At 46.2% G+C, this 23,067-nt stretch overlaps 1 protein-coding gene across 1 annotated transcript; it reads right to left on the bottom strand.

Annotated features, from left to right (window-relative positions):
- Positions 1 to 1,272: 1,272 nt before the first annotated feature.
- Positions 1,273 to 23,038, bottom strand: SLC37A3 (solute carrier family 37 member 3). The gene is made up of 15 exons (XM_064700852.1): positions 22,631 to 23,038; positions 19,631 to 19,809; positions 19,428 to 19,542; positions 17,456 to 17,548; positions 16,937 to 17,020; positions 15,644 to 15,789; positions 14,931 to 15,027; positions 13,848 to 13,932; positions 12,604 to 12,788; positions 10,081 to 10,222; positions 8,810 to 8,911; positions 7,255 to 7,302; positions 6,297 to 6,448; positions 4,525 to 4,590; positions 1,273 to 3,729 (listed from the first exon to the last, which is right to left on the bottom strand). Exons 2-15 carry the CDS (start codon positions 19,729 to 19,731, stop codon positions 3,637 to 3,639), a joined length of 1,509 nt encoding a protein of 502 aa, XP_064556922.1. The 5' UTR covers positions 19,732 to 19,809; positions 22,631 to 23,038; the 3' UTR covers positions 1,273 to 3,636.
- Between the last annotated feature and the right edge of the window lie 29 nt (positions 23,039 to 23,067).

Genomic DNA, 23,067 nt, shown 5'->3' with positions numbered 1-23,067 from the left:
GGTCTGTAGGACTATCTCAAAATACTTTCTCCTTCTATCTCTGAGAGAAAACAACCCCTAAAGCATGCTGCTGCTCATCCCACTCTCCTGCAGAGGGGAGAGCTGCTCTCCTGGGTTTGGTGAGGACAAGCAGCTCACATGCTCTGTAAGGCTGCCCAGCACTTAGAGCAGAAGCTCAATTCTCCCTGCTTTGGAGAGCACAGTGGTACCCACTAGGCAGACATCCAAACCTTTTGGGTTCCAGACTTCCCAGGAAACCAGGACACAGCAGCATTGCTTCCAGGACACCTATTGCAAGGCCCTTCCTTGACACAGACAGGGGTCATGGGGCTGAAGCACACCTTTTCTGTCAGTATCAGTTGGTCAGTCTGCCACACCTGGCATTCAGTCTGAAACAGAGATCAGTTCCTTATGCATTTCCTTTGCACTTCTGAAGTTAAGCAATTCCTACTCTTTTGCTTGCCCACACATTATGCTCTGGAGATCACAGTCACAGTGGTGGTGATGGGGTTTGCTACTGTCAGCATTTTCAGATGCTCAAGCAAAACTCTACTCCTTCTTCAGAGTGCTTCCAGAGTAGGCTGGGAAGTTCCTGATGAGTAGGTGGGGAAAAAAAGTGATAGAAAAGGGGTAAAAACATGAACTGCTAGTTTCCTTGAGGAACAGCATGATAGCACCACCAAACTACTTGGGGTTGAGAGACCAGAACATGGAGGCAGGAGTTTCTCCAGTGGTCTGGTATTGTGCTCAGTTCAGAATTTATTATAAACTATAAAACACAAACACAATTACCAAGTTCCCCACTGTGTCCATTTAAACACAGCTAAGCAAAGACATGGATTCATGTTCAATGGAATGAGCCACAGGAGAGAAGGCACAGCAGGGCCCACAGCCACATGGCACATTTAATTCCTAGGGAAGAACACCTGACTTCTACATGCAGATCAACAAAGAAATAAATTAATAAAACCAAGTATTTGGTCTGGTTCCTTTAGGACCATTAGTTACACCACCTCTGTTAGGGACTCTCACAAAACCTCCTGTGAGCCTGATCAGGAGGAAGGCCAAACTGCAGCCCTGGAACGTGGTCCCCTTTTAGGCTGGGATGAGGGTTTGGTTTCAGCAATAGTCAGGGCTCAGGTCTTCACAGCAGCTGAGTGAAAAGCAGCTGCTAGAGCCAGACCTGTGAGGAGGAGGAAGGGAGGAAGAGGAGGATGCTCAGCAGAACCACACCAGGGAGTGGAATAAAGCACACAGAAGGACAAGCCCAGATCAAGTCAAAGAATGTTTATTCATGTGAAGTCAGTTCAGACATGACCAGATTGAAAACCTTTCTCCCTCAGAGCACCCTGGAGAAACACAGAGAACTGCAAACCCAGGACAAGCACAGCAGCAATCCCCAGGCCCTGGGCACACTCATGGGGGTGGTCCCAAAGCACCACGTGCTCAGATGCAGCGGCTGGGCAGCCTGGCCTTGGCGCTCCATCACTGCTGACACTTCCCAAGAGGGGACAGAGCTGTTTACAGGAAGCCATTTGTTACAGGGGCCGGCCTTCTCCTCCCCCTCGACCCCAGCCACGTCCCTTTCCCACCCCACCTTTCATCAGAAGCTTATCTGCTGCCCACAGAGGCAGCCAAAAAGTTCATCCAGGTTGGAATTTGAAAACAGAGATTCTCAGATGCTGTGGCTCGGACAAATGGTGCCACAATCAATTTTAGAACTAAATTTCAGGGAGTTTTCATTCTATTTGTACAGGGGCTAATGAGTAGCTTGGGATGTGAACACTAACCCCAGGGCATAATTCTGAGAACAGGATGATTAGAGTCTCAGTCTCCTGCTCTAATTATACAGGCAAAAATTGGAATGGGAATGAGAAGAGTCAAGAACAGGACTCAGGCCCCCTATCAGCTTAATGGCATAATCTTCCCAAGCACTGAAATACTTTGAGGGTCAACAAAAAGATGCAACAATCACCTCCACCCAGAGAAAAAGACACAAAAAAATATAAAATGGGGCAACTGAGTTCCACATTAAGCAAAGTTGTGCATGGAGACATAACTACAGAAGCAGCAACCACCAAGCAACCGTTCAAAACTGTAAAACCGTAAGGCACTAATGATGTTCCACTCATTACAATCAACACATGACTAAAAATTGACATTCATCAATTAAAAAATAAAAAATAAAATCAATGCACATTTTGAAAAGGCAACTGTTCCCATTTAAAAAGTTTCAAATTCTCAGCTCCAACTTTTGCTGCTCCCCACCTACATCCAGGCACTGACTAGTTAGACAGAGTGTTTGCTCACAAGGTCTGCAGGTTAACACAGACCAATTACAATGAAACATTTCAAGGCATAAACAGAAAGCATTTTTTTGAGAAGTTACTCAGTGATCCCATTAAGACCACCAATAAATGTTAGAGCTGTCAGTTGGTCTCCCCACTTACCAGAGTACTGCAAAGCACTCAAGCACCACCACAGCAAGCACAGCCACTTGTTTTTAGTGCTTGCAGGCAGACTTGCATCTACCTTTCCCTTCCAAGGTACAACTCAAGCTTCCAAACCTGGAGCTTGAGGTCCCCTAGGCAGCCATGGCCACAGGAGCATGAGGGGAAACAGCAGCAGTTGCTCATTAATGCTACTCCATGAGTACACTTCAGCCCCTCTCTGAGGGCAGCCAAGTCCCTTAAATTCCTTTAATTCCATTCTGATCCTGCTTTGCTAGAGATGAGCAATTGCCCAAGGAGTATGAAGTCAGTGACATCAGTTTCCTTCAGAAGGTCACCTCACACCCATTTTGGTCAGTATTGGTCAGGTTCAATAAACAAAGTAGTGAAAGTGTTTGTGTCCCATTACAGATCCCTGAAGCCACCCAAGGATCCTTTAGACACAAAGGACCTATTAAGGCTTATTTCAGAGATTACATAAAGTATTGCACACTCTTTGTCTGCTTCAATAGTTTAAAAAATGAAATCTCATTTCTCAGAGATTAGTAACATTATTAAAAATGTTAAAAACAAATACAGAGGTAACTTCTTCATGTGACTCTACTGGAATATGTAACAATTAATAGATGGGGATAGCAGAGGTCCATCTGTGCAGAGATTTAGCAACAGCAGTTTTTTAACAACTGGACAGCATAAATCCCAAATAATTGTTTTTGCCCTTTCTAAAAGCTAAGGTGATCTGAAATTTAGGACTATCCATGAACTGTACTGTATGATTTCACCAGCACAAAAGAGCATCAAGATTCATTGCGAGACAGCCTCCCGAAAACCGTCAGTTTCAAAGAGCTGACTTTGGTCAGCAATCCAGAAATAAATAAGAAAAGGTATAGGAATGAGACACCCAACAGAAGACCCTGGTGTGACTGCTGGAAGGGCCTGGGAGGCTGGGACAATCCATCAGTCCCTTGGATTGTCTGGCTTAGATCAGCAGCTCCGTGACACAGGTGGTCCCAGGACAGGTATTTGGTGCTTCACGACTGAGCTCACCACAGGCAAGTCAATCAAGTCTTGTGGAGTCCTTCTGAACCAGTCCAAACCTGGAGGATGTACCCAACAAGTCTCCCAGAGCTCTGGTGAGTGTCCCAGCTGTCAGTTGCACCCAGCAGTCCGGGCAGAGGGAGCAGAATCACTCTGCCAGCATCCGCAGGCGCCGCTCGTGCAGCAGCAGCCTGATCTCCCTCACTATCAAGGGTGAAATGAACAGGACTGTGGAACTCGTCTGGGGAAAGAGGCAAAACCAGGACAATTAGCACAGAGCAAGCAGAGCTGCAGGCCCCCCTGCTCAATGTGCATCCAAGGCCATCCCAGGAAGACACAGGCTTAGGGAAGCAGTGACAGAGTGGCACAGCAGAGGAAGGGCTGAGCTTGCAGGAAAGCTCATACAATTTCAGCTGGCACGATCACCTTTTCATAAAGATGAGCTCTCCAGCTCCTCAGGGACCTTGCTCCTCACCTCTGCTGGTTACCAAAGTGGCCTTCTCCCTTGCCAGAACAGATGCAAAGACATCTCCTGGCATTTCCAGCAGAGAAGACCAAGTAAATTGTGCAGTTCACCACTGTGGTGATGCTGGGGACATCAGGACCTCAGCAGCAAAACAGGGCCAAGGCATTTTCAGTTTTGTTTCAATACCCTCTCCACTCCTTCCACTAATCTTCAAAACCTAACAAACAAGCAGCTTAACTTCAGCTCTCCAAAAACATTAGAAACTCTGTACCATGGAGATGCAGGAGGGAGAAGCCGCACCTTGGAAGTCAGGTGGCATTTGATTTAGGAAATGCATACAGGTATTTTTGGGCAGGTACTTTTGTGTCTGCTACAATCTCAGTTCCTGTTGGGTAACATGACTTTAAAGGATCCAGAATGAACTCATTTGACTTAGACAATCTGAGGCAAAGCCACACCCCAGGCCACTTTGAGAATGGTATCAGGAGTCACAGTTCTCATGTTCCCACAAAAACATCCTATGGCAAATTGAGCTTTGACAAACAATTTTTTTAAAAGGTGATTTCTTACCATTAGAATGAAGAAATAGAAAACCCACATCCATCCCAGATTCTCCTGGATCAAAGACACTAGATACTAAACAGAAAGGGGAAAAAATATTATTCAAACTTGGAAGATAAACATGACTTTCAGGCATGACACTTTCATTTTCTAGACTTTGTGGGTTGTTAGCACTCCAGTTGGAAGATTTTGTGATCAGCTCTGTGTGATCTTTTCCTGTCAGAAGGGATGACTCAGGACAGCAGCCTTTTTCTGTACAAAACCCACCGTTTCAGCAAAGCAGAGACACCACCCTGAAGCTTTACAGTAACTCAGAACAGCACAAAGACAGAACTGAACTACAGTTTCAAAGGGTGACAAATTGACTCTGCTGAATACGAGGTTTTTGCACGGAACACTGGGACATAAGTGGATGTAAGTACTCTCAGAAGAACTAAAAGCTCCAGAATGGGTTATAAATTACACAGGACACATTTTCAAGAGCTGTGCTACCAGTAACTGCTTAACCCTTCATCCAGGCAAGACACTTGAGACTACACTCTGTTCTGAGCTGCACCCTGGCTCAGCTGGGCAGCCCGGGCCACACAAGAAAATGTATCTCTTATTAGCAGATTTATACTCAGATGCTGCACAAGGGCCTCCCCTCTTCACCACTGGGTATATCAGAACAGGATGTGAATTTCCAACATGCTCATTGTGCATTTACTGTCACTCACACGCCCCCAGAATGACGTCGTGCTTGTCTCTGCTGGAATAAATGCAGTGTTGGAAGGGGAGGCAGGTGGAATCTCTCAGAAGCAAAGACCCACTTTTTATGATGATGTGAGTTTGGATGGTATGTGTGTGGGAAGACAAAAACACTGAGCTGATGCCAGAAGAACACTGAGTGTAACAGTGCACTGATATTTGTCCTCAAAGCACTTGTAATTTTCCATGTTCAGAGGAGATAAGCAGCATCTATCCTACAAAACAGTGACTGAATGATTGCATTTATCAGGCAATCAATGGCAAGCACAAACCCAAAGCTCTTCCTAGAAAAGAAACTCACAAGCCTCGCCTGCATCCTTGGTATTTCACCACCACTGGAGGATGCCTGGAGAAACACTGGCTCCAATCTCTCTACTAAACCCTCCCCAGAGCACCACTGTGTTCTTTCACGTAGCTAACACTTGTATTTGAGAAGAAAACATCCCCAGTGGGCACACTGTCAGCTTCCTCCTCTGCAACACTCTGCTCCTCAGACTGTAAGGACTGCTGGAGCAAGTGGGGCTGGCTTTACAAGGTGTAAAAGACATCCACAGATAAAAAAAGAAAGCACAAATAACAGCAAATTTTAAATCACTTCATAAACACTGTAACATTCATAATAGGTATTCCAATTTTACTTAGTTATAGAGATACACTTTTCTGTAAGAGAAGGTTTGCCTATCAGCTCAAAACAAAAAAAAAAAACCCAAACTTCAAAATACTTTTTTTCACACTTTGCAAAGCTTTTTGAAGTTCAGGATATGAAAGTCTGTAAAATTCACTTGAATTACCAAAGTGCCTTAACATTAGCACTGTGAACACTTAGTTTAGTTCTTAATTACATTGTTTCCACTGGAAACTTTGTTAAAACAGACAGGTTCCCTTGGTTGATTTTCAAGTAATTATTTTGAAAAAACCCCCAACCCTCTTTTTCTCCCCCAGCACAAATTCAAAGTGATGAATGCACTAACATCTATCACCACAACAGACACTTTTCCTCCTTCCCCAGACCTCTTTTTTCCTTGGCAGCTCACCTGGCCCACGGCAGCACCAATACTGCCTGTTCCATCCACAATTCCTGTGACTGTTGCCAGAGCCTCGCTGCTGCCTTTCACCAGATCCTGACGCCCCAGGTCAGCAGAAATTGCAGAACTGATCATGTTAGAAGGGCCTCCGATGAAAAATCCTGAAAGTGACAAGACAACAGCCTTGGTGCAAAACAAATACTCATACAGATTCTCAACAAAACATCTTCAAAACACAGATTTTCTACCACGAAAGCTCAGGACAAGAATTAAGTCTAGAGACAGTGCTCAGAGACAAACTGCAGGTAGAGGAGTACCTGAAACACACAGTCATGGAACACCCTGAAATATCTGGAGTAGTTACACAGAAATAGCTAACAAGAACATTTTAATTAGCATGGACACCTCAGTCTCCAGGGGCTCATGGAAGAGATGGAAGGCAAAAAAAAATACCCACAACAACAGGACAGAGAGTTCTGAAATAAGAGTGTTTGGAAAGAAAGGCTCTATTCATGCAGGCCTAATTCCATAACACAGCACAGTATGTGTGGCAGCACAAAAAGCTTGTGACCTCTCCCAGCACACAGGGTGTTTTGGATTCTGACAAACACCCTCAAGTTTGAGCTGCAGCTCATGACTCTGCCATATCCCCACTTCCTCAGATACCACATCACTGCTAGGTATTTTGGCATAAATCCACCTCCAGCATACTGAGCCAAGACAGATCCCCTCAGCTCCAGGCCACGATTCTATACAGTCTGTATTCCATACCTCCCTCTGTGAGGCAGTTTTCCTACAGCTGTTCTCCAAAGGTAACAAAAACTGGGGCCCAATTTTCATTCTTTCTGCAAAACTAGCAGAGATGGCAGCACACACAGACACCTTACCACCACCTGGATGGTGTTACTGGTTGTTCTGCAATGAATTTAGATGTCTACCAGCATAACAGTGGATTTTGAGAAGTTACCTGTAATTGCCATGATCACAGCATTGATAGGCTTGCTGTTTGGGGAACCTGCAAGAGAAAGACCAGGTGAGTGTAAATAAAACTTGAACAGTAAGAGAATCCTTCATTTATCTCTCTGGAGAAGTCAGACTCAGCTCAAACTCTCATCACAAAGAATTCAGCACTTGAACCAGCCCTTCCACTCTTCCTACATTTTCCAAAACACAAATTCCTCCTTACAAAGCCATGTCTGAACACCTACAGGTTCCCCTTGCCTCTCTAGCAGCATGTGTACATGGGGCCAGTTTTCCACTACAGCCCCTCAGTGCCCTTCAGACAGTCGTCCCTGGTATCTCACTTCCAGGCATCCCCTGAATTCCTCACTCCCTTCCCCTCAGGGCCCACACATGGTGAGTTACTGCACAAGGCAAGGTGCACCCTCCTCATATATTCTCAGGCCATTATCCCCCTCTTATGGGCACAATAAGGTTTCCTGGTTTGGCTGATGGAAGCTGAATTATCACACTGCAGGAACTTTGGATCACCTGAGGCTTCTGTGTCTGCCTGGACAGCAGCACATTTTGAGCTAAGTACAAGGCACCTGGGGCTCTGGCTGTTCTGCTACCTAGTCACAAACTTCAAACTTCATCAGCAATAATTTCATGTTTATTTCCAATGCACTTTTTAAAGCAATGAGTTAACACAAGAGCCTACAAAAACTCCACCAACCCCAATCCTTGCTATTCAATGATAATAACTTATTGACCTTACTTCAAGACCATCTGAGTAAGCCTGCATGCTTCCAAAAGCCCCTGTTCATTTCCAGATCTAGCAGAAATTTCTGCTCACAGATCTCAAAGTGCTCTATAAAAGTCTGTATGGATCACCATTCCATTTTGGAGGAACACACAGAGGAGTGAAATGGCATCCCAGAGTTAAATCACTCTGTACCACAGGACATTGTCTGAAAACACAAACCTGTCACCCCTAGAACTGCTTCATAGATGTTTCACACAAATTACATCTTCCCATCTCCTCACACTGTTTTCCCAAGATTCCTTTCAAAAACTGGACACCAAGAACTATATCTATCACAAAAGAGGCAGAAACTCTCCAATTTCACCATTTTCAGAAGTGTAAGTAGTGAAGTTTAAGAGCTTCTCCAGTCTCTGAGCAGTGAATATATACTCCAGCACACATCTGTCCACAGATTCTCTTTCCTCAGAGTACAGGGATGCACCTGAGACTTCTTGCTCTGCCAAATATGGTGTTGACACAATGACAATGCCAAAAATCTCACTGACACTGGAGAAGGATCAGTACCAGAAGGACCAGTACCATAACTCACCACTACAGGGAAATCCAGCCACTCAGAGCATTCATTTCCACCCAATTAACCAGAGAACAGATTTCTTTCTGTGCAGTGCCACACTTGAGCAAAACAGACAAAAAAGGCCCCATTCTGATCCAGCAGCAGTTTGAAGACCAGAAAACCTAATGAGAACAGGCTGTGCTCTGGTTCTCTGCAGGAGGTTCTGAATGAGCCTCTCACCCTGTGCAGCACACGAGTACTCACGGCTGTATCCAAAGAGGGAGCCCACAGCAAAGAGCAGGCTCACTGCCAGCACCGGGGCTCTCTTCTGCAGCACATCAGAAATCAAGCCCTGGATGGTCCCACCTGGCAAAAAAGAAGTTTCACTGTCAGGCTCAGGATGCTGACACCTTGAACAAAGCTTGTTTCACTGAGTGCAGTGGCCTCCTCATCAGTACACATTCCCTCTAACATCCTGAGAGCTAAGCCTCCTGCCCCTACTGCCCCAGACACAGAGACAACAGTAAATTAAAGTCTCAGATAAAGCAGAGAAAACTACTCATACTGCTTTACTGGGAGTTTATTGCTTCTTTTATTTTCTGGCATGCCACTGGCCAATGCACCTACTTTCCTTCCTCTTCCCCTAAAGGACCACCACAGCTCTAGGACCACCACAACCCTGGATTAAGCAAGCTGAACGCTGTGGCTGGCTCCTTTGACTAAAGTGCAGGAAAAGGCAGCTCCTTCTCACAGGGAAAACATTATCACACAGGGGCCTCACATTCTCTGCTGTCTCATCTGCTTAGGGCAGGTGCAACTGAATGCAAAAAATGCCAAAGGCCAATAAAAATCACCTTATGTACCCTTAGTACCTCTGCAGGAACTGCTCTGCTGTAAAAGCCAGAATGCTAAGAAAGCCTAGTGCAGAAAATGCCACAGAGCCAAAACCAGACCCTGAATGGGGTCTGACATGACAGACAAACATGGATGTCTATTAAAGCTAACTGGACAAGGGAATAAAACTATAACCTGAGCACAGGAGAGTGGAAGTCCAAACACATATACAGAATATACTCTTGATTCTGGAAGAACCAGGTCAGGTTTTGCAGCCAGCAGAAATAAAAGCAATTAGGTTTAATTTCTGAACATTACACAGTTGATGCCTGCTCTCCTGAGATCTGCAATGAGTCTGTCCTTAGAAACACAGGACAGACAGGACAGCACAGAACCCACCAAGTCCAGATCTAAATCTTCCCCAAGGGTACCTGTCAGAAAGGAAGTAGCAAGCAGGGGCCCCATTTTGTACACAGAACTTTTCTTATATGTTATCTCTAATATGTTAACTCTTTAGGGGGTCATATACCTTGTGTTTAAGGAAAAAAAAGATAAGCCAAGCAGTCACAAACAAACAGACTTTCCCCACATGAAGTGACCAGCTAGATCCCAGCGAACACAACTGCTCTGGCTGCATTCTCTGTCTCTCATTCTCAAACACTGGGAAGCAGCTGCAAGGTGTCACTCCCCTGCTCACTCACCTATGATTCCTCCCACATCATACCAGATTGAGAGCTGGTCAGCTTCTGCTTCTTTCCATCCAAAGTTGCTGCTGAGGTAGAAGGGCAGCCAGAAGAAGAATGAGTAATTCACCAGCTTCAAGCAAGCATAGGCCAAGGAGTACTGGAACAAAGAGAGGGCCAGTGAGCAGTTAGCACTTGAGAAATGCAAACAGCATTTCTGCTTATTTCCATAAAACTCTGGATCCAGCTAAAGCTTTCAGAGGAAAGCACTTCTGAATTTCATGTAAGAAGGCAGGATCATGAAAGTTTAATGCTGAACATCAAAGGGAACCCAGGAATACAAAAATCATTGTCAAAAAGGTTATTTTTTTATCACTGAATGCAATGGGTTAATGCACTTTCAGTGTAATCTTGAGAGGAAATGACACTAGGCTTCAAAAAATGAAGAAAATTTAATTCACCTTCTGAAGAGAAGGGAGCCAGCCACGTGACACGAAACAAGCTTGAGATTTAGTCATCTGTGCATCATGCTGAGAAAAGTTATGTGAAGTGGTTCCTCTGTGCTAGCTTGTGCTGCTCAGAAGGCTCATCTGCTTACAGCACCACAAGAGAAAGCTTCACTTATAATCCCCAGGCAGGTATTCCAGGACATGGGATAAAGGTTTGGCCAAAGCTGAGCACAGGCTTCCAAACCCAACAGCTGAGACAACTTTCTTTTGGTTGCTGGGCTCAGTTTGTCCTTAGCTAGCAGATCTCCTCCTGCAGAGCCTTCATGTGTGTGGCAAAGGTTAGTGCTGGTCACCCTACTTCAGCAAAGACAGCAGCTCAAGGAATTAATTGGAAAAGGCAAACAAGGATGAAGATGTTAAAGCACAACCTTTGAGGCTCTGTGCATATGGACATTTGACTTTGAATTTCAAAAAGCAGATCTTTTTATATATTAAATTCCACAAAATCATCTCTTCTAAATTTATATTATTTTAATAGATACAGACTTCTAAGCTGTATTATTAATGCTTTTTCACTCTTACAGGACACAAACTAATTTCCACCATACATGGAAGACATTTGGATGTTCGGTAGGACTCTCCTGCCTCTGGGTGTGAAAAGTGCACTGTACAAAGTGATATTTATTACAACACACTAAGAAACTGTCTACCAGATTGTCTGAGTGATTAAACATTGAATTCCTAGAGGCTCAGGGGAAAGCTGTCTGTACTAAAACTCTTCCACTGTATCACTCAGCAGGAGATGAGAGGAGCTACAGAAAAAATATGTCAAATGAATTCTTTGTAGAATCTTGACAAGGCTTTGGAGATTCTCTCAGCATTTGGTCTCTCACCAATCTGACACGGTACCCCTGTTTGGCTGGGCACTAAGCTGACTGACATCAGATAAAGCTCTGACTCAGAGGTGCTCAGGCTGTTGGATTAGGGCATGGAACACGTTCCCAAACCCCAAAGTTCAAAGCAAACAACCTCAGCTGCTGCCATCTCCTTTTGCTCAGGCCAGTGAAAAAAAGTCACACATCAACTGAGGCAGACACCATCACTAATATTTTGTGTGAGGCATTTATCCAGAGTAGGAAAGAGCTCAAGATGGGTTTGCTTTCTTTTGCCACCCCTCAACTGCAGCCCTAACAACAGGACTGTGGCTGTCCTGCACTCAGCACACTGACACTGCACCCACCCCTTCCAGATTTTCTGTTGCCTTAATCACAACAGCCAACTGCCTTGCTCATCAAGGGTACCTGACAACACTGCCCATTCAGTAGTTCTGCTCCATGGCAAACCCAGGCAGCTCCCAGTGCTCTGCTCCTTTTCTTGCACTGGTTCCAGTACTCAGGGGGCACACAGAATGTGTGCCCTGCTGCAGAAGGTTAACACTGTTTTCAATGACAGGTTAACTTTTCAGCTGAACATGAATTGGGCAACAGTGCTGATATAGAAGCACAAGTTTGCAAGGGACAGGACAAGGATATGTGGAAACTGCATCACCAGGCCTTGTTTCCTGTTGCTCATAAAACACCCTGCACATTTTGCCAGATGTTACATCATGCTGATTCAGGCTTTTCAGGCAGCTTTCTTCTTTAAGATAGACTCAAGATAAAAACTCCAAGCCTCAGTATCAGTGCCACAGAGCTCTGTGTGATGCTCAGTTAGGAGTGAGAACCCACTCCTCAGGGCAGGCATCTACCTTACCAAGAAAGGCAGATCCTACAGCCACCTTTGGCCATGGCCTCCCTTGCAAATTCACAGCAGGAAGGGCAGGATCTCTGCTGCACTTCACTGGCTCATTACATGCACTCCATGGAGCAGGATGGGAAGAGCAACACACACCACACATCCAGACAGCATCATCCATGTACACAAGGACAGCAGGCCCAACCCCAACATTTTCACAGCATGAGACATCAGATGCCAACCACTACAACATATGGTCAGCATATTAACAATGATGTGTACAAATCCTGACAACAGAAAAAGGCAGCTTTATGTTCAACAGTTAAGTCAGCTCTTACTTAAGAATCTGTGTCCTCACCAGTACTACACCAGGAAGGCAACAAGCCTGGAAGAAGCCAATGGCCTTGGGCTGGTTGTCATTGTCAGTTGCTTGAATGGAGTAATTCTGGTCATCATCATCCACATCATCACCGCCCATTAGGGGTCTGTGGGCATCTTCTTCCACACTGGCTTCATCTTCATCTGCTCCAAGCTCAGGGAGGCCTAAGTTTTACAAAGAATAAGCAACAGGAAAAACAGACCACAGCCTGTTCACCCTCTTCCCACTCTAAAGCTATGCTCACTTCTTTTAAGCAATTCTGGCTTCCAGCAGTTCCCTTGCTCTCCCATACCTCCATCCTCCTGTGGCTTAGAAACTCTTCTAGATGGTGATCTGCAGTGCCGCCAGTTTCTACCCTTTGTCTTCTAGGGCTCTTGAAAGTACTGTGTGATCCTGGCGTCGCTTTGTCTGCTCTGAGTGTCTGGCCATTAGTTGGAAGACACAACAAATTAGTGCACTTCCCCCCTCATTGAGGGCTTGGGATGCTCAGCCTGGCCCTGGGTGCCACCTCCCTCGAGCGTGGAGCTGAGAGCAGCAGCAGGGCCTCAGACACCTGCTGCTGTTAATGCCTCTGCTGGAATGGGAGGCCTGGGAACTGCATTGTGCTTCCTGGGATGCAGAGCACTCTTACGAGCACACTTTATGGCAGCTTTAGAGCTCCCAACTTTACAGCCTTTGCAGGCACCTGGGAAACCTCCTCCACAGCCCTGTCAAAGCCCCAAAGTTCTTTTGTTTCCCTGTTGCACTCTGACTTGCCTACCACCTTCTCAGAGAAGAAACACATCCAACCCAGAAGTTATTTATCTGGCTGTGGGAGACCTGCAGACCAAAGTTACTTTCCCTTCCCTTCCACACTTAAGGCTTGCCATAGTTTTCTCCTACAATAGTCAGTTATCAGTTTGCCTGCTGTTTCTTTAACAAACACTGATGTTTCAGGTGAAGAAAAACTGATAATTAGGATAATTAGGCATATCCTAGTGGAGATGTTAGAGCCAGGCTGTTTTATTTTGCTTTAAAAAACATCCAGACCCTATTCATGTGACACATGGCAGCATTTAGTGTGATCTTGGCAAGTAAAGCATTTGCTCCATTGAATGCACTAAGGTGCAGCACCATTTGCTAAGAGCCCTGAGGATAAATGCTGTCAGAATGAGCAGCACTCCACGGGAAGCTGCAGATCTGCTCTCATGGAGGGACTGAAATAGCACAGCTCTTCCACTCACCCACTTCCTTGGGCGACGTCAGGAGCCCGAAGAACACAACGACTCCTCCAGCAAACTGCACCGAGGCCGTCACCAGGAAAGCATACTGAGCAGAAATAAATACAACATTCTTTTTAAAGCACTTTCAGCCACATACACCTCCCTCTCTAGTGAGGGTTTCTTTACATTCCAACCTCATGAGAGAGCAAACACAGCTACAACAAGCCAGACTGCATCCATGACACCTGGAAACAAGTGATCTCTGCATCTCCTGAACAGACTTGGCTTATCTGCATGGACAGCAGTGAGGAAGGAGCTGAGCCAACACAACCAGAGATCCACCTCTATGGGAAGGGACTGCTCAAAGAAGAGTCAAGCACCAAATTCAGACAAGGCTCACAGCCTTGATCAATCACATTCTTGAAATCCTCCAAAGGCAGATCCTCCAGAGTCTATCCCCTTGTTCCATGCTTAAAATACATCATAGGAAAATGGTTTTCCAAACATCCAAATGGAACCATCCCTGCTTCACTTTACACCCACTGCTTCTTTGCTCTCTCAAAGTGCAGTCCTGGAAAGAGTCTGGCTCTGATTTCTCAGCACACTTCTCCCAGGCTTTTCAAGGCTGCTCTTGTCCAGAGTGACCAGCTCAGCTCTGCCAGCCTCCTCAGAGGCCCCATGCAATGAGATGTGCTGGGTTACTCCCATTCCCCATGCTCAGCTGCCCACTGCCACACGACAGCCTGGCCTCTTCCCAGTCACAGCAGCTTTGCCTCCATGCCCTTCCAGCTCCAGGGACTCCAGTCAGCTCAGAACCTGTGATGGGTGACTCTGAAGAGCACTTGAAGCCACCCAAAATCAGAACAAGGTATAATGTGACACCAGAGCTCCTTAATAACATCAGTCCCTCTTACAGAGGAGTCTTGGGCTCATTTCTCCCAGCTTGGAAGAGTCGGGAAAGGAGGAGCCTTTCTATTCTGCCCCCACAGAATTCAGGAAGATGAAATTGGATACATGAGGCTGTTATCTCTCAAAGACAGGACAAAAACCCAGTGTCCCATTCAGACATGCAGGTGTAGCTAGAAGCCAGGCAGCAGTACCTACCTCATAGCCATACTTGAGAACACAGGAGGCAAGGAATGCCCCAAGGATATTTCCCACAGAGGCACAGGCACTCCAGAGTCCAAAGACAAAACCTCTCCTGCAGAAGGGAAAGAAGATTTGAAGCAGACAATGCAAGGACAGATGACTTTAAGAACAAGACAAAACCAAAACATTTAAGTGAACTTTGACTTAAGAATAAAGTTACAGCATTTTCCCTTCCACTTCAAAGGAGCTCAAAGTTCACTTAAAACAAAACACATAACAACTTGGAGGTGCCAAATAGATAATCCAGAAACCCTAAAACATCTGTGTTAAAGGAGAGTGAGCTGGAAACAAGGTTACAAACTATGACTAGAGCTCATCTGCAATACCCCAAAGTGAGAATACAGCCTAGCATGACGCAGTTATCATTAGCCCTCTTTAAGCAGATAGAAAGAGGTTTTTCAGTGGTAGGAAAATTAAAATTCAGTCACTCTACACTATGGGATTTTTGAAGTTTGAACCTATGCTTTTAACACACACAGTTGTGTTCACACCAGGCTGTCCAGTGGCTCCACAAAAAAGTGAAAGAGAGAATGTAACAAGTAATGCATATTTCACCCTACCTAATTTTAATTATGATCTAACAGTTGGCCTTTCTGGTTTGAGCATTTCAGCTCAATCTGTTACTCAGCATGTCAGATGAGTGAGTCACTGAAGAAAACTCAACTTACCCAGCTTTTCCAAACCAATTTCCCATGACAGCAACCACACAGGGCCAGCCAGTGGACTGCAACAAGCCATTCACAACCCAGAGACAGCAGTAGAACCACTTGTTGTAGAAATGCAACCATTCTGTGAGTGTGCCAAAGGAGAACACCTAGAGGAGAGCAGGGGGAAAACAGACAAGACACCCTGAGGCTACTGCTGAAAGACAAGCAGGAGTGGGGTCCTAAAAAAAGGAACAAGCTTTCAGGGAGCTGTGCAGGGCCAGGGCAGAGGCCAGGCTGGTGTTTGAGACACAGCACAGGGCTCACAGCACCCTCTGCTGAGCCAGCACAGCTCTGACTCCAGACAAACAGGCTGTCATGGCACTTCCTCTCCAAAAGACTTTTGCACACTTATAACAGGAGAAGAGAAGGAAGACACAAACAGTTTCAATGACAACACTAAAAATACAGTAGCCTCTTGATCTGCTCTTGTACTGACATGCTAATCCCTGAGGCTCTCTGCAAACACAGAGCACTCACAGGTCATGTATCTCCACCAAATTTAACACAAATACTACAGCCAGCTCTCAAATTACCAAGTGCTCTAACCCAAAATAAACACACATTGTGGCACAGGGTGCTTGATGCACGCTTGTAGTCATGTGTCTGCAGAGCCCAACAGGCCACAGTGGGGTTTGTAGCCACTGGTAAAACAAACACTCCACACATTTTACCACTACTTTAATAACCAGAAAACCACAAGATAAAACTGATTTACACTTATCTGAAGTGGCTTGAAATTGAACACAAAGCACCTTTTGTTTTAAGCAGACATTCTTTTTTGACACACACCCTCCTGGCAGTTACATAAAATAAGTAAATGAGTGCCTGGTATTGTTAGGATGTTCTTTAAAGAACAGAGCAAAGATTGTTTTTGGAAGCAAAAGCCTCAATAACAACATAGATGGTCTAAGAGATTAAGTTATACCACAAAACAGTCCCCAAAAGCCCAAGTACACTAATCTTGAACAAAAGCTGTTCATCAAGTCTCTAGATAAGTCTCAAACTCAGGAATTTCTTTCTAACACAATGTCCAGAGCAAGACATTTCAGGAAGGGGAGAGTCATCTATGCCCCATGCTTTAGGCAGTGCAGTTCATGCATCCAGCACCAAGTTAGAGCTGCAGGCTTTGAGACCACTGAGGTACAGCTGATGAGCAGATTCACACAGAAACACAGCCTCTTCTCCCCTGCAGCAAAACCCTACCCAGAAACCCTAGGGCAGATTTTTAAATCCCACTACAATGTTCCAACTTACCACCAGAGCAGAGGAGCACATGCCAAAAGACAAAACCCAGCGTAAATTCAGGCGGTCCCCAACTATGCCGCTGACAAAGAGACCCTGAGAACAAACCACAGCATTAAACAAAGCCAGAGGATCTGCACCTTACAGCTGTGAGAATTAAAACCACATAGAAAGGCCATACTAATCCAAACACTGCTGTTACATCAACATACAGTTTGATTCTAGCCACTTCTCCTGCCACCAAAGAAACCCTGCTTGTAGCTGCTCATTACATTTCTTGTTTAAAAGAATTCAGCTGGGAACTCTTGGAGAGACAGAACTAGTCCTCCCCAGTGACAGGGTGTAAGAAATTCTCAAGTGATAGTATTTCCCTTGTGTTTGTTAACAAGCATCTTCACGTGGCTGACAGGCATGGGCAGAACTAACAGAAACTGAAAGAGGTTTGCTTCTGAACTAAGCTTTTTATTGTGGGTGTGATCTTCCCAACAAGAGTCAACCAAAGCTGAGCAGTTTGGGGTTAGTTTTACTCACCACAGCATAGGAAAACAGAAAGATGGTGTCCAATGTTCCCAGGAATAGAGTTGCTTCTTCTGAATTTTGAAATAAATGGCTGCTGTTCCAGAGCTACAGAGGGAAAATTTGGACAGGTAAATGGGGAGAGGCACAGCTCATTCTACTCTTTTTCAATGGAAACCCCAGCTCCAAAGCAGAACAGCATCTGGCCCAAGCAAGCTCCCATTTCTCCAACACTTTAGTTATCAACAAATCAGGAACAATTCTGGCATTGCAGAAAATGTCCACTGACACTTTGCTTCACTTCTAAAATGCCAGCTAGTAAACCAGAAGTGAGAAATGCTCCTTTCACCTGGATCAAGACAAACGAGTGGCAAAACAAACCCTACTTCTAACAAGCATGCAGGTGTTAGACAGCTTCTTACTCTGAAACACTGATGAGCATTTTAATGAATAATACAATAAAGGCATACTCTGGTTTATGTGCATCATCTCTTCTGTACTTCTCTTGCTGTCTTCACTAAATGAATAATTCCCTTCAAGTATTTGTGGCAGCAGCCAAAATAAGAAATGACAGAAAACAAACAGAAAGAAAGAACACAAAAGCAACAAGGGGGAGAAATAGACTGGTTGGAAACTATTTACAACCAACTCCAGTCATCACTAATATTGCTGGGGTTTGTGCTTACCCTGAGTTTCACTTTAGTTTCAATATGATCAAAAAAAGGGAAAAAGTTTCACTAGTCCCCAAAGAAAGATTAGTGACATCAGATTAAAAAAAATAGCAAGCTTTGAGGATAATTTGAAGAATTAATGAAGTGAATCAGAACAAAGTTTTCTTCCCTTCCCACTATGCCTCCATTGGAAAACAAACAAACCCAACCCAAGCCGGACCTGGAGATGTGCCTAACTCAAACATCATCAGTTTCAGCTTGATTCTACCTCTCCAGGAGAACATCCTGTACAGACAACACCAATCACACATTCACTTAGTTTAACAGATGTAACATATATTGATAACTAAAAGATCAGTTTGACCATTTTTCTTGATCAGACACATGCATCTCAACAACCAGCAAACACCAAACCATTTACATATTAAAAAAAACCCAAAACAGCTTCAAAAATATACTGATTGTTTGAATGTTAGTAAAGAACTAAATGTAAACACCTTGCATTCAAACATTCAAATAACCAATGATTTCTAATGCAGGCAATGCTCCAGCAGCTGACCTGGAACTCCCAGCCCTAATAGATCTCATGGTCTGTGGCCAAGCTTTTGATGTGGGATTTTTTCCACTTCTCAAAAGCATCAGGACAAAGCATTACAAAAAGGAAAAAAAGCCCTAAAAACCCCATGGTAGGAACCAGGAGGTAGTTCTTGCCTTTCCATTTGTGAGAAGCAAGCAGTTTAAAACTTCCTTTCCTGCAAGCAAGCACTGCCAAAACTCCCACTGCTTTAACTGAAACCAGGATTTCACAGACAAGGGGTACTGGATGTTCAGCATGGAAAGCAGGCATTTCAGATGCAAGGTAATATGCCATTCTTCACCATCAGTTTAGGATAACAGCTAGCACTGTCAGACAGCTCTCTTCTCTCCTAGTCTGGCTAACCTTTTAAGAGGGTGGCAGCAGCAGCACTGCCCCAGAGAAAGCACAGCCAGGATTTCACAGGACTCTGCTTTGGTTTATTGCCTCCAACCCTTCAGAGGAAGAGTCTCCCTTCCCCCTCCTCCATGCCACTGCAGACTCTTCTGGGGCCCCTTCCCACTGGAACACTGCAGCTTCTTGACAAGTTTCTCTCTGGGCACCACCAGGGAAGCTTTCAGCATCGCCTGGTGATCCATAAAACTACAGCGCCAACACCTGAAGCTTCCACTCACACTCTGAGAAGTGAGGAACACCTAAAGGGGCTTCTTCAGCCCCACAAGCTCAGCCCATTGGCAGCTGCCCACCCTTCCTAGCACTCCCTTCTCCCTGGTGTCCTTACCTCACATGGCTGGAGCTCGGGGGCTGTGCTGTTTCGGGGCGAGGGAGTCCACTGGCTGGAAATGCTGACTTTGACATTACTGAAAGTCTTTCTGGAGGCATGGAGCAGGGAATAACTGCCAGGAAACACACAGACAGACACAGGTTGGCCCAATCTCCTCTGGAGAAAAGGTGGAAATACAAATCTCTGAGCACTCAGCCTACCTGAAGAAGGTCAGCAGGAACACAACAATGTGATGGTGGGTGCAGTGGGACACGAGGCCTCTGTTGGCAGGCTGCCTCCGTAAGGCTCCAGGCACAGCCATGCTCTGTTCCTGGCAGCCCTAGCCCTGCTCCTGCCTTGGCCACGAGGGCTGGAGGGTGATTAAGTCATTCTTCTTCTCCTTTAAACAGAAGAAGATGGGAAGGGAGGAGAAGGGAAAACCAATTTGAAATAAAACATGTGTATGAAGTACAGCTCTGCTCCCCAAGCAGCTCGAATCCAGATGGAACAACTCCATGCCACGCCTTTCCAAGTTGTTTCACACCACTCCCCATTCATCACTTGTACATTAAGGTGTTTTGTCATTCCCATTCTCCCAGTACCCTCATAGCACTTCTTTTTTGGTTCTCTCCTAGCAGATGCCTCTTCAGTGCCCAGGACCAAAGGAACACCCCCTGATCTACCAATTTCCAGCATTTTCCCATTACAGACCATTGTGCACCATTTACACACATGGTGCACTACAGAGTGACCATAAATTAGAGCTTTCTGCTGCTACCTGGCTGGACACAGCCAGGTGATGAAGCCACAGGAGCAGCATTTGGCTATGGCTGGAGAAGGGTTTTGAAGGGATCTGACTGCCTCACCAAGATGTTGTTGAAGGAACATGCCCAAGAGTAGACTTGCAGAGATGGAAGAAGGGAAGTAGCTGTGAGGACAGTGCTGAAATCCAACAGCCGGAATCCTTTCCTGTTCATTCTCAAGCCTGACATTACAGCTCCAGCAGTCCCTAACTCATCAGTACAGCACACAACAAGTCACACCATCCTGTCCCTACAGGACATGGGTGTAGGGCATGGGTGACACCTCAACCTCAAGAGAAGCAGGAACTGTCAGTACTGAGGGAAGGCCACCACAGACACACAGTTTCCTCATGTTGCTCTATGTCACACCACTCCAATGCCCCAGCTGAGCTGGCATGGCCGAGGGATGGTGTTTGCTAACAGCTTTTGGGAAACAGCCCCACTGGGCAGTGAGGGGATGAATCTCTCTCCACACATTTCAGAAGACATGTCAACACCACAAACACTCTGAATGCTGAGGAGAGGTAAACTGAAGCACCACCTCTGTTCCCCCAAAGGATCAGCACTGAAACAAGACAGAATATAATGCCTTTGAGTCCTTTTGTATCCACAGGTGCTTTTTGTAATTATTTGCACATCTGACAGAAGTCTTTTCAAGTTCAGCTTCATAACCTCACCTGGAGAAAGTAGAAGCCATTGCCCAGACAGTCTCTCATCCAAATTTCTGCAGCTGAAAACTCTTTATTTCACACAGACTTTTTATTTCTGCTTTTAAAGCTTTCATCAAGACACCTTGCAATGCAGGCAGTCTCCCTTCCCTGTTCTCCCAGTGGTGACACATGCCTGACCAACAGCAATACCCAGCTACTGCTGGATATGTGAACCACTGTGAAAACTGACATCACATCTGACCTCCAAAACAGAGCATGGCATGGAGATCCTCTGAGTAACAGGGACCCAGCTATGACAGCTTTGAGACACCAGAGTCACATTTATCCTACATCTCCCTGAACCCCTCCATTCTCTTTCAGGGCGAATGCAGTGAGTCTGTACAAGACCTGGCACCATCTGTCTCCACACAGCCCAGGAGCTCTTGGGCCACCCTGCCACTGCTCCAGCTGGCACACAGCACCTCCTTGTAGGCACATGGGCCTAGACTGCTTGGGCTCACACAGAGGAAAAAAAAGTGCCTACAGCTGGAGCTGTGGGAAGGCCAGACCAGCCCTGAAGAGGCACCTTTGCAGTCTTGATACTCCCTTGACTTGAGGTCCCAGCACCAGCGAATGAAGACCCAGCACCCACACAAGCACCACAGTGCAGCAGTAACCCCAGAGCCCAGGGCTGTCCCTGCACAAGCTGCACTGAGAAGGGAAGCCAAGGCACTCCAGTTTCCCAGCTCCAGTCCTTGCAGGCTGTGAGCCACACGGTCTGCTGGTCAAACACAAAAGGTTCCTTGGCTCTCCCTCCCCTCCCACCAGGCAGATAACAGAGCTGTCCCCAAGAAAGCAAAACACTGCCAGTTGTGCAACGCTGCGGGGAAAAGTTCCTTCCTTGGGTAATCAGTTTGCAGCCCAAAGCACAAGATTTACTACTTGCTTCATGTGAACACATGCAAACGTAGATCTTATTTGTCCAAGATATGGAGTCCTTTTAAAGCTAAGACCTGGCATGACCTTAAAGTCACCTGATTTTTTTTAAACAGCATTTGCTATCGAAACAATCTGTTCCTCAGAGCTCCCCAATCTCAGGTCTTCTTTCTAGAAGGCTTTCTGGCACAGGACACTTTCACAGCATAGAGATAACCACGAAAGATTTTGTTTTCCCTCTGTCTTCATCCTGCCCTTTCTATACTCAAAACTGGCATTCTTCCTAGGCTAGAAAAGTCTGCAACCAGTTTTTTCTTTAAAGTTAGTCAAATTATTGTGAGGACACCATGGTAACTGTGGTGGAGGAAGAGCAAAAGCTCAGCAGCAGGATGACCCACAGAACTCAAGGCAGTGAAGCACATGCCTTTAAGAAAGGAAGAGGAGTGCTTCTAGAGTGTTAGACTGCCTCATCTTACTATTCAGCACTATTTACCTACAGCCAGCCAGTATTCTGAGTAAGCTTTTGATAGGCTTCCACCCTTATTTGTTAAGTTCTCCTCAGTGTTCTCCCTTATCCTCTCACTTAAAGGTAAAATAAGACACCTTAAGTTCAAAATAAACACCCTTAATGCTACCCTACTGCCCTCCAAAGCCGACAGGAAAGCGCAGCCTTAACATCCCAAAGTGCAAAACAAACGAAAGGATTTTTTTCTTCAAAATAATAACAATTAAAAAAAAAAAACAAAACCCCATCAAACCCCAAACCAACAGCCCCCCACCCTCCTATGCCATTTTTCCAAAGAGAAGAACAGCGGCACGGCCGCAAACCCACCCAGTGCCCTCGCAGCCGGCACAAGCAGACCGTGTGTCACCGCGATGCCCGGCCGGGTGCTGTCCGGGGGGAAGGACAAGGGGCTGCCCCGAGCACCGCAAGGCTCCGAGAGCGCTCCGGGCTGCCGGGGAGGCCCGGCCGCGCTCCCGCCCGGCACCGCAGCCCAGCCCAGCCGAGGAGGGGGCGAGGCCACGTCCTCGGCGGGGCGGGGAGCGGAGCGGAGCGGGCAGCGCACGGCAGGGCAGGGCAGGGCCCGGCTCCGCCACCGCCGCCGCCTCACGCCCCGGGGAGCCGCCCGGCCCCGCGTTCCGAGCCCGGCCCCGCGTTCTGTGCCCGGCCCCGCGTTCCGTGCGCGGCGCCCAGCGCGGCCGGAGGAAGTCGGCGGGCGGGGGCGGCCCTTCCGGGCGGTCCCACGGAGCGGCGGGAGCTGTAGTCCG

The sequence above is a fragment of the Zonotrichia leucophrys genome, chromosome 1A (genome assembly GCF_028769735.1).
Source record: "Zonotrichia leucophrys gambelii isolate GWCS_2022_RI chromosome 1A, RI_Zleu_2.0, whole genome shotgun sequence".
Lineage (NCBI taxonomy): Eukaryota > Metazoa > Chordata > Aves > Passeriformes > Passerellidae > Zonotrichia > Zonotrichia leucophrys.
Note: the sequence above shows the minus strand (reverse complement) of the source record. Positions and strands in the feature narration are given on the sequence as shown.